The sequence below is a fragment of the Mustela erminea genome, chromosome 8, assembly GCF_009829155.1.
Source record: "Mustela erminea isolate mMusErm1 chromosome 8, mMusErm1.Pri, whole genome shotgun sequence".
Taxonomy (NCBI): Eukaryota; Metazoa; Chordata; class Mammalia; order Carnivora; family Mustelidae; genus Mustela; species Mustela erminea.
Genome location: NC_045621.1, coordinates 39402806 through 39414856, shown reverse-complemented (window position 1 = coordinate 39414856; position 12051 = coordinate 39402806). Strand labels below are relative to the sequence as shown.

Genomic DNA, 12051 nt, shown 5'->3' with positions numbered 1-12051 from the left:
TGGTGTGGGGCACCTGGGTGGCTCAGTGGGTTAAGCCTCTGCCTTCGGCTCAGGTCATGATCTCAGGGTCCTGGGATTAAGTCCCGCATCAGCCTCTCTGCTCGGCAGGGAGTCTGCTTCCTCCTCTCTCTATCTCACTCTCTCTCTCTCTCTCTCTCTGCCTGCTTCTCTGCCTACTTGTGATCTGTCTCTGTCAAATAAATAAATAAATTCTTTAAAAAAAAAAAAAAAGAAAGAAAGCTGGTGTGGCAATCCTTATATCAGTTAAATTAGATTTTAAACAAAAGACCATAACAAGGGATGAGGAAGGACACTATATCATAATTAAAGGGTCTACCCACCAAGAAGATCTAATAACTGTAAATATTTATGTCCCTAATGTACAAGCAGCCAATTAATAGCAAAATCAAAGAAACAGATTGATAATAATATAGTAATAGTAGGGGACTTTAACACCTCCCTACCGCAATGGACAGATCATCTAAGCAGAAGATCAGCAAGGAAATAACAGCTTTGAATGACACACTGGACCAGATGGGACTTCACAGATATATTCAGAACATTCCATCCCAAAGCAAAAGTATACACATTCTTCTCGAGTGCCCATGGAAAATGTTCATTTTTCTTGAAGGAAGTAATAGCAAACAGGATTAAAAAACCACCACTCAAAATTTTGTAGGTAGAGACACTTGGTATAGATAAGATTAAGTACTCACCAGACTACAGTTGATTACTGTAACATTTCAGTTAAAGTTAAAATTAGCATCCCAAATTCACCAAACCTGCCCTGCCAACACCAAAAATGGGACTTTAGACACTCAGCATTTTTTATAATTTCCAATTACAAACCATGAGAGAGGTTTTAGAACAGTTTTTCTGTTCAGTTTCCAACCTAACCATGGGCAGACAGCTGTGGCCTACACACATTGCCAAACCTGCCCCACCCTAGTCCCTGAGGGACTGCTACCATGTTAGCCACAAAGACAGAATCACTGCAGTTGGTCTCATGTTGAGCTTCTCGAAGGAATAAGGAAGAGGCAACCACCAAACAGAACGTGTACAACTGCAGGGTGGCACATGGTCATCAATCGCTACCTTCTGCAATTTATGTACCAAATGGGGCTCTCCAACTTCCCCGGAATGAAGAGAGAGCTGTTTGGAGGTCATCCCAACCCATGATCAAAACACATGGAATAAAATGCCTCTCTCATAAACAGGTACACCACCCCCAGACAGCTCAGAGATTTAAGATGATAAGGTACTGGTATTGCCACATTCCCATCCAAAGAAATCCAGAAGAGCAGGGCCGAGCTGAACCTCAGACAATACACCAATCTCCAGGTATTGTGTCACTGCTCAGCTCTTAGTGGATTCACTCAGAAGCCCATACCTATTGCAGGAATCTCCTAAAGACCATAAACTTGGTAACAACTCAATATTAAAAGTTCAATTCATCACACTTAACTACTTTTAAAAGGCTAAAGAGTTGAGCTCTTTATTTGAATGTCAAAGACTAGCTCTACTAGAAAAAAAGGAAAATGGATAATGAACCATCCTAGAGGAAACATAATGGGATCTGGGGGTAATCAACTAAATACTTAGGAAGTTTCCAAGCACGGAGGACAAACAAGAGCATTCTCTATCGATGGAATGGCTCCCTTTGGAAAAATACATTCCACAGATGTTCAAAGGGTGCCTCCCATGACAAGATGCACAAAAAAACTTATAAAACTTCTTGCATCAACATAATTCAGAATGGAACCTGTGCTTTTTGTAAAAGTCAGCAAGAACCTAAATAAACAAATCTAGTCTATTTTTGTCTCTCCAAAAAGTTTATAATTTTAAATTAGAATTCAGAATTTTAAAGTTGTAAGGAACATTAGACAATTTAATCCATTGCTAGTTTTATAAATAAGTAAACTTTTCAATTTCCTATTGTCAGAGCAAAGGCTACATCTTCTTTTCTAACAACTCCTGTCTTTACTCTCCCTGCTTAAGCAGGGGACAGGTAACATTCAGGCCCTGGTTCTGCTATTCTACTCCTAATCCACCAGTGAACATTCTTCCAGTTCATACCAGTTCACACTTGACATAGACATGAGCTACATATACCCATAAATCCAGACCAATGGTGGTTGTGGGATATACCTACATATAATTTATTGCCTCTACTATCCCCTCCCTCAATGCTTTCTAGAATGCCTCTAAACAATGAAACTCACCAAAACCCCCACAAAACTAGAATGTAGGATTGTTCCAGTATCTACAACCAAAACTCACAACTGGGCCTTGATAGAGCTTTTAAAGTCAGTTCTTAGTTACTTAGAGGTGAACCTTTTAACATTTCTTCTCCCTCTGAGACAACATTACTACTCTATTAGTAGCCAAATAAGAGAATAAGGGGCATAAAAATAAGCCAATTCTAATAACACAACTGTCTAAAAGTTTCTTAACAGGACATTCCAGGAATATAATTTCAAGTAGGAGAACAACTTGGGCTTTTGAAACATTAGTAACTTATGCTTCTTAACTTCCTTTAACAAGCCAAATTAAACTGTGGCAACAAATAATTTGCACCTATAAATCAGATGAATTTAAATTATAGACACCTAACTAGGCCCCGCAATTTAGAGGATCTCTTCCCTGGCCCTTCTCCAGTCACACTCCTCCCCAAAAGTGAAGAGATCTCAAGGCCAAATGGATGTGCATCCTGGGCTAATCAGTCCCAAGCCCACTTCCAAGGCATACATAAGCATCTTCCCCAGATCTGTCTGCCTAGAGATAGACCACAGTCACTGGTGGCACCCATGGCACCCAGTGGACTTAACAGGTGGTTAAAGGGCAGGTATTTCTAAGGCATGTGGACAGAACTTAGACATGTGGGATAAGATGCTCAAACAGATGCATGCAAGGGCCCTTAATGAATGGGCGGGGGGAGGCAATGGAGACAGCAAAGAGGGGACAGGGAGTTAGGACTAGGAAGGGAAGAGGGGCAGGCCAGAGGCAGGCCCTCTCCATCTGGCCACACTTTAGGATGGAGCTCCAAGGAGTTTGAGAATTCTACATTTGAACCCAGGTACACAGAGGTATATTTAACAAGAAATATATTTTATTTGTCATGAATGTATTTTTCCTAACAGTTCGATAGTTTGATATATATATAACTCCTAAATTTATTTATTTATTTATTTATTTATTTATTTATTTATTTATTTATATTTTTAAATCAAAGAGAAAGAGTGAGCACAAGCAGTGGGAGTGGGAGGCAGAGGGAGAAGCAGGTTCCCCACTGAGCAAAGACTCCCACGTAGGACTCATTCCAGGACCCTGGGATCATGAACTGAGCTGAAGGCAGCCACCCAACTGGCTGAGCCACCCAAGCATCCCTAACATCTAAATATTTAATATAAGGTATGTGTGCCTCCTTTTGTACTCTTGTCCTAGGTCCCACACTTGTCAGGAACCAGCCTACCAGGGATCTAACGTAGGGAAGTTCAATACCGTGTACTCAGGGAAGAAAACAAGCAAGCAGTTAAATTTTCAAAATGCTCTATGTAGTTCCCCTTAACATTCCAGTCAATGACAGCAAACTTCAGTGCTCACAGGAGATGGGAGGCTTGTAATCTGCTCAGCTCCCAGCAGTCTCTCAGGATGAACTCCTTACTCCACTGACCATGATTTTCATGCTTAGTAACTCATATTCTTCATACTTCAGGACCCTATTATAATTGAGCTCCCTCAACTGGTATGCCAATGAAGAAAGATTTATTCTTTCTAAAATAGAGAAAATGCTAGTTATGTAGGACTTACTAAGAGATTATCTTTCTCTAACATGGCATTTTCCTGATTTTCATGAGTAATTTTTAATTACTGAACATGATTTTTACCTTACAAGCAAAGTTGGGAATCAAACACCATGTCAACTGTGCTTCCGTGGGAGGACAAACCTGCCCCTGCAGTTAAGTCACTGCCTCAAAGCTGACCCTCAGCTGTCAGAATAAACAGCATGGTCTGTCACAGAAGCAGAACAGGGTTGAGAGAGTACACGGTGACATGTCAGTGATACTTTTTATCTAATCCACTGGATAAGATGGAACCTGAGATACGAATGTGGATCCTTGGCTTTTGTAGGGCAAGGGGGAAAAAAGAACTAAACTGAGCTTGAGAACAGGCCTTAAGGTTACTGGGGAAGCACATGACTAAACTTGTATTCTCACTCAACTCGTTACTGAACATCATGAAGTAAGTTAACTGAAATACATATACGTATTCCATTTCCTCATCTATAAGCTCAAGTTTACTCCTATGCTCTACTCCACTGCTAAAACATCTATAATTCTACGGCTATCCTATTTACAGCAGCCTGGAAAAGTCATGTCAGGAATTTGAGAACATTGCTATCCTAGCTTTGCAAAATCCAGCCTTATCCAGAGACCTCCTGTGAACTATATGTCAGAGCAAAGAGCCTGGTAAAATGAGTCATGAACGGAAGAAAGGATATAAAGACCCAACGGTGAAGAGCCTTGGACCAAGTCCTATCTCCTGCAGAAAAAGTGAAGTGAGAAACTCTGACCAAAAGAAAAAAGCATTACACTTTTTTTTTTTTTTTGGACCAATCTGCAGATTAGCTCATGCAGTAGATCAAAAGTAGATAGCATATTTGTTTGGGAAAGATTAACTTAAATCAGTGGAAAAACTCATAAATCCCTCTAAGCTATAAACCAAGGGTGTCCAGCTACAAAAACTGGTGGGTGTCTGTGCAGGGTCAGCTGCTCGCCGCAGCCCTAGTAACAAACGCCATCCCCGCCACTCTCACTGTGAGTTTACTACTGGCAGAGGGTTTGTTAACCAAAGGCAAATTGTGCTTATTTAAATTTGAAACAAATACTTGCCCATCCTGATTTTGTTTTACTACTCTGCTTTTTAGTTAGAATATATGATTTCAGTTTCAGAGCACACTTAAAAAATTAAATGTGACATTAAGTTTATTATGAAGTCATTGAACTTACCGGGGAAGGAATGAAGGCTTCATGAAACTTCTTTGGATTAATTCTCAATACACCCTTTAAAACAAAAAAATGAAATCTGTGAAAATTTAACTAGTTATCCACTTAGAAGATTACCATACATATGTTATTCTTCAATAAAAAGTTTCTGAATTAATTAAACAGCTCAATCTACAAAACAACTTAGGCATAGGAGAACTACTCATTAAATGCATGAAATGTGATATCTACTGATGTCTGTAACACAGGGTTCCATCAAAAACTGAAAGGCCGCACTGGCACCTGGCTATAAACAGGCAGAGAGGTGAGAAGGAGGAGAGCTTGGCCTGGAGTGGGAAAGTGGCAGCTACTGGGATTTTTTTGTGCCCCCATATGCTAGGCTTCACACTGCAACCTTTACTTTAAGAACAAGATTTTATGGGGATTACATCTCACTACATAATGGGCTTTTTTATTCACTGAGGCCTTTCCACGCTTGCTTGTTTCCATGACAATTTTCGGAAGGATACAGGTTGATTTCCAACCTGGATACTTAACCTTGAGAGACCAGATGCATACTTTTTACTCTGGCCCTTCTACATAGCTGAATGAGTCAATAATTCAAAATGGTCCAGAACTAGCTCTTAATGTAAATGGGAATCCTGGCTCCGACAGGCAGGCCACCCAGTCTGCCTTCACCTTCATGTTATTCCAGCACCAAATCAGGGTCTGCTTCTATTTACGCACAGGGGTGCAGACGGGGGCCGTCTTCAATAGCAGGTCAGTATTTTAGGCTCTTACAGGAAGCTGTAAGCCTCCCAAGGTTCCAGCTGCATTTGAAGGCCACTGGAACACATGGAGAGAGGCAGTTGTTTTCCTAAAAGCCAGCCTCAAAGGGTGTCTTGAGAAAGTGTTTCAAATAACATTTCCCCCCTAAAATGCTGGAAGACTCAAAGAGACATTAATTAGCAAAACAGGTGAGGGAATAAAATAAAGGAGAAAATATTCTCCCCTTCACTGGTGCACCATATGTGTTTACTTTATGAATTTCCACACAACAGTTTATGCTATTGTTAACATCCCATGTAGACTTAATTCAAGATTTATTGAATACTATACTCAAGACACTGAGACAATGTGGAGAGAGAGTGGTGATCAAGCTCAGTCCTTGTTTATGAGGTAAAATATGAAGGCTGCCATAAATGAGGATACAGCTGACTTGCAGCTGGGGCCACCGGGAAAGGCTCCACGGACAGTGTCTGACTTGGTCCTTGATGGAGGAGAAAAACTTGCCAATAAATCCGAAGGGAAAAAGAGGCAAAGACCATGTAAGCAAGAGTGCTTAAGGGGGCAAACACTCGTCTCCCATCATGCTGTCACTCTGCTTAGGGTAAGAGAAAGAGGGGGTGAGAAACAAGGCAGGCAAAGCTCTCTGAGGCCACCCTTTTTTATGAATGTCACAGCAATTTCACAGCTAAAACAGCTGGTTTTGCTGTTGTTGTTGTTGTTGTTGTTGTTGTTGGAAGACAAAATGCTTATTACATTTATCCAAATCTCCTGAAGATTCGCATGGCAGGCACTATGCCTCCTGATGGGGAAACAATGGAGAGGAATAACAGCCTGCCCTCACAGAGCATGTGTCCGGTGAGCGGAAGACACTCCAAATAAATCAAGTCCATTCGCTCAAGTTAAATTTTTTAAAAATTCATTTTCTGATTCTAGGCACTGCTTTCTGACCTAAGGTTTGTTTTGTTTTTTCCCCCTCAACTGCTATTTTTCTATCATCCTTTCCAGCTCAGGGAATGGTTACTACCTAAGGAAGTAAAGAGAGGCAAGAATGCCTTCTGCTGTCAGAGGCCTTTTAAGCACAAAGCACGTGGAGAAGCTAACGCTGGGCTCAAAGGAGAGAGGTTGCTCAGGGCTCTTCTAGGCTCTATTTAAAAGAACGGATATTAAAAGGACCTTCAAGATTCTGTTCTTGACTGTCTATCCCAAAGATCCTGATATATAAAAGCATACAAGGGAAGACAGAAGCCTTGTTCAAGAAAAACATTTGCAGGTTGAGTGGAGCATACTCTAAATAAACCGACCTCAGGAACAGATTCCCTTGGGAGTGTAAATCATACTGAGGAAAAAGAAACTTCTACCAGAATTTCACAGCAGACCAGAGTCCACCCCACAGCCTAATGAAGGTAGCGGTCAGTAAACCATGTCAAGAAACGGTCTTTTAACTAAAAGAGACTTCCAGCAAGGTTTTGTCTTACTCACCTTCCAAAGTCTAGGACTTCCATTTCTACATTTTTATGACTATCACCTAATCTACTCCAATCCCTCTTCACTCATCTTCCTCCTCAACCCCTTCCCGCCTTGGGACTTGATCAGTGGGGCTCCTATGTGTTCCACCTCCTCTCTGAATGCTCCTCTGCTCCTTGACTTAAGGGAAACCTGGCTGTCCCCTTGATGTGATCACTACCCTTGAAGTGCTCTCAAAGGGAGTCTATCTCTCCTGTGCCATGTGTCTCAGGGACCAGAAGAAGGTTCTCCCCTGCTTCCCCACTCTTGCTTTAAAATTATTTTTTTCTCTCCATTCTTGATCAAAATCCAGATCCTCTGAAGATCGTATCATTAGCTCCTGCCTTGTCCTCAGTGCTATCAACTTCAAACCTTTTGATAGTATCCGTGATTCAGTAATGCTTCCACTTGTAGCTCACTGTCTTCCTCTGCACCACCATTCCTATAAACACTTACAGAACTTCATATCCATGTGGTTGATGAGACATCCCTAGCCAGTCACTCTAGCCACCTTTTTTTCCCCACCCACCCTAACCACTCTCCCCCATGTTCACTGCTGTCTCTTGGCACCACTGCTAATGATACCAACTCCAGACATGAAAACTCAAATATCACACTTTCTAATCACAATCTTCTAACCTTCTATTTCACTTAAGGTAAAAACCCCACTTCAATAATTCTTTGTCTTCACTAAGACTTCCAACCCAAGGAGCTGACCGCATTTTGTCCCCACACTATGTTCAGTGTGGCCACCTAGCTGCCATAACCTAGTTGCCATAACCATGGCCACCTAGTTGCCATGACCTGCTATTACCTCCTGCCCTTGCAAACTCTGAGTCCTGGGTCCACTCTCCCTCTTCTATTCAACTAGCAGGCCCTCTCAGTTAACCCCAACTATCTGCCTTCTCCATGCCTATACCCAAGGAACTGAACGTTACTGTAGGAAAATACCACACAAACAGGCTAATTAGCCTAACTTGGCAATCACAAACATGTTTTATTTGGCTTACAGGATGTTTGAGAATACTTAAAGCAAAGGAATTTCACACATAAGTATGTATTTCCATATTTTCTTGAAAAACCAGCTAACCCTCCATGGCAGCAACCACCTGAGTTGAACAGCAAACACTTCTCTTATATCAATAAAAAAAAAGTCTCAAACTTATATAAATATACTACACGTTATAGGCTGTTTTAAGAGTTTTATATCCATCAGCTAATTTAACCCTCAAATCAATCCTACTCCCTTTCACCAATGAGAACACCGAGGTACTGAGAGGTGCCCACCCATGCATCCTTCAAGCCCAGCCTTCCAGAGTCCTCGCTCATAAATGCCTCAGACTGCCTCTGCTTGACACGGTCATCACCAGGGCCTCTCTGCTCATTTATGCCATCTGCTCCCTTCCCCCAATACCCCAGCACCACCTTCCAGCCCTCTGTCTTCCCTGCCTCAGTTAATGGCAACATCATCCATCTAGTGGCTCAACTCAAAATTTAGGAGTCCCGCTTTATTCCTCCCTTTGCCTCACCTTCACATTTAAGCCATCAGCCTCCTGCCAGTTCCAGCTCCACCATCGTCCACTCCCTGCCATCTCCACTGCCACTACCCTTCTTTCCTTGCCCTGTTTACTCCAATGGCCTTCCACATGGTCACCCAGCTTCCACTCGAGTCTATTCACCTCACACTAGTCAGAGAGGTATTTTTAAAGTATAAAATACATCATGCCCTCTCCCTACTGAAACCCTTCAGTTTCAGTAACTGAACTACTCTCCTAGCTGTGGCAGCTGCCTGACTTTCCAGCTTATTCCCGTACCTTAATTCCCTTTGCTCACTGTGTCTAACAGCTCCCTTCATGTTCCTCAAAAACACCAGGCCTTTTTTCTGCCTGCCATTCTTCCTCAAGCTGGTCTCTCAGCCTGTGATGATGTTCTTTGCCTAATTCTCCTGAGAGCTGGCTCATGTCCACCCGTCAGCTCTCAGCTCAGAAATCACCTGCTCAGAGAGCCTAACCACCCCATGTAAAGTGGCTCTAACTCTTCTTTCTCATCTTTCTTACTTCCCAAGCAGTGGGAAGCACATGCTGTAATTCCCTCTTTATGTCTTAGGTTGTGTTTGCCCGGCTCCCCCAGTGAATTACCTATCACACTCACTGGTATGTGCCAGCACTTAGTAGTCAAGAAACACGAGCTACTTAATGAATGCTACAGAGTTGAAGCCCTCCCACCAGCCCTGCCTCTCATTTTATGAAGATTATTTGTGCCTTCTGAATGGTGGGGCAGTCCACTATAATGTCACTTCTATTTTTCCCTTTGATTCATACCCAAATGTTCTCCAGCTGATTTCACTTTAAACAAATGATGAAGGTCCTAGAAACTAACCCATCTTGTCCTATCTTCCTGGACTAGGAATTCTTATAAGGCCCAATAACAACTTTATACCAATATTCTATTTTAGGGGAAACTGTGACATCATGCCTCAGGCTGCTCTAGGGGATCAACCCAAACCACCTTCAGCCAAAGTATCATCTGAGATCAGGAAACCAACCAATCCTACCATCATACCCATGTTACTCTGGTCATCACCCTGAACCTGAGTCCCCTCCGGGCCTATCCCGTACTTTCATTTCTTCCAACAAATCCTATAACAATCTCCTATACTGCACCTATGGAGAAAGGACATATGTACAATGTGACAACTTGTTTACAAAGAAAATTTTTTTCAAAATTATGTATATATGATCATGTGTTCCTGCTGGCCAGTTCAAACACAGGAAAGGGATTCCTTTGGTCACTATGGATTCGTCATTCCTACAGAGGGCAAAACACCAATGAAATGTCAAATTATTGTTCGAAGTACTGAAAGCAAAAGTATTATTCTACTCCCATTTTTTTTTATTTTAAAAGATTTTATTTATTTATTTGACAGAGAGAAATCACAAGTAGGCAGAGAGGCAGGCAGAGAGAGAGGAAGGGAAGCAGGCCCCCTGCTGAGCAGAGAGCCCGATGTGGGACTCGATCCCAGGACCCTGGAATCATGACCTGAGCCGAAGGCAGCGGCTTAACCCACTGAGCCACCCAGGCGTCCCTCTACTCCCATTTTTAAAATAACTCCTTAGTATCTCTCAATAAAAGTTTCTTCTCTGGATGGAGAGAAAAAAAGGGATGTCACAATATATTTAAATTTGAATATAAAAGTTAACAAATACTTACAAGTGTATCTAATAAGTTTACTTTTCTCCAACAGCATCTAAATAGCTTTTCTTATCTAGCTTTTTATCTTACCCATCAAGGCCTGCACACATAAAGTTCATATCAGAAAGCAGATGGACTCTGTTTCCCTGCTTATGAAAATCTTATTTACAGTGTTGTATATTTCACACGGTGACCTCATATCTGGAACCCATTCCTCTCCCCATCTGCAAAGAACAACTGTTCTCATCTGTGGGGGGAGGCTCTGGCTGCAGAGTCTCATGATGTCACAAGCCAGGAGGAATCACTTACAAACTCCTGGGAAAGAGTTGTTACATTGATCAGCTTTCTGTTTTGTTTTAATTTCAGCAAAGAGTTGCTTCAAAAGCAAAAGTTAATAGGAAGGAGCAAAAACTGTATCATTCCAGAATATTTTCCTCATCCTATCTCTATAAATTCTATAACCAAAATTAGAAGCAATTTTTCTTCCAAGTAATAACAGTTTCTTCACCCATCTTCAAAAGACAGTACCTTGATCCTTTATTCACTCAGTAAATAAATATTTATTCAATATAAACTTATTATGCATCAATCAAATGTCACACACTGGGCTAATTTGTGGGAATAAGACACAGCCTTCCCCACAAGAAAGTGAATGGTCTATTTGAGGAAACATAAATACCAAGAAATGGTAATAAGTTTAGCATAAAGGGTAAACAACAAAGTCAGCTTCAAGAAAGCAGTCATGGCCAATTCTGCTTGGAGAATTAAAATAAGGCTTCTCAAAGGGGGTAACATTTAGGTAGGGACTTAAAGTTCAAGCACAATTACATCAAGATAATGGGAGAAAGCATTCCAAGCACTAGGAACAGTACGTACAGATTCATGGAAAAAGCAAATAGCAGAGTTTTTTTTACAGGACAGGTCTTAAAGATCAGGGCAGGGTGAACAGAGCAGCATGTACCTGAAGGAGAGTGGCAGGAGATGAAAGTGGGAAAGGCACAAAAGGGTCCTCATACATGAAACAAGATGAGGGCCAAGAAACTTGTAGATAAAATGGAGCTCAGTATGTGGACTGAAGGATAAAGAGCAAATGAATGGATTAATGAAGGGACAAATGTCCAAATGCAGATTCAACTCTCCTAAGAGAGGCCTCGTCAAAGAAATCCAAGGAAAGTTAAAGAAAAGGTGGGGGGGTGGCTCACAGTACCTCTAAAATCAGAAAGATCAACTTGTTTGTTAAAAAGTTTTCCATTCAAGGGCGCCTGGGTGGCTCAGTGGGTTAAGCCACTGCCTTTGGCTCAGGTCATGATCTCAGGGTCCTGGGATTGAGTCCCACATCGGGCTCTCTGCTCGGCAGGGAGCCTGCTTCCCTCTCTCTCTCTCTCTCTCTCTCTCTTTCTGCCTGCCTCTCTGCCTACTTACGATCTCTGTCAAATGAATAAATAAAAATCTTTAAAAGAAAAAAAAGTTTTCCATTCAAGTCAATAAAAACACTAACACAAAAAGATATGAGCACCCCATGTTCACTGAGGCACTATTTATAATAGACAAGTTATGAAAACAATCTAAGTGTCCATTGATG

General features: G+C 41.6%; 1 protein-coding gene across 4 annotated transcripts in view; it reads right to left on the bottom strand.

Annotated features, from left to right (window-relative positions):
• The window catches only part of DIS3L2 (DIS3 like 3'-5' exoribonuclease 2), a 365245-nt gene that overhangs the window by 288855 nt on the left and 64339 nt on the right, over positions 1-12051 (bottom strand). For all 4 annotated transcript variants that reach the window (XM_032355174.1, XM_032355177.1, XM_032355175.1 and 1 more), the window contains one exon: positions 5010-5063. In XM_032355174.1, coding sequence (XP_032211065.1) covers positions 5010-5063 — 54 coding nt within the window. The remainder of the gene's footprint in view (positions 1-5009; positions 5064-12051) is intronic.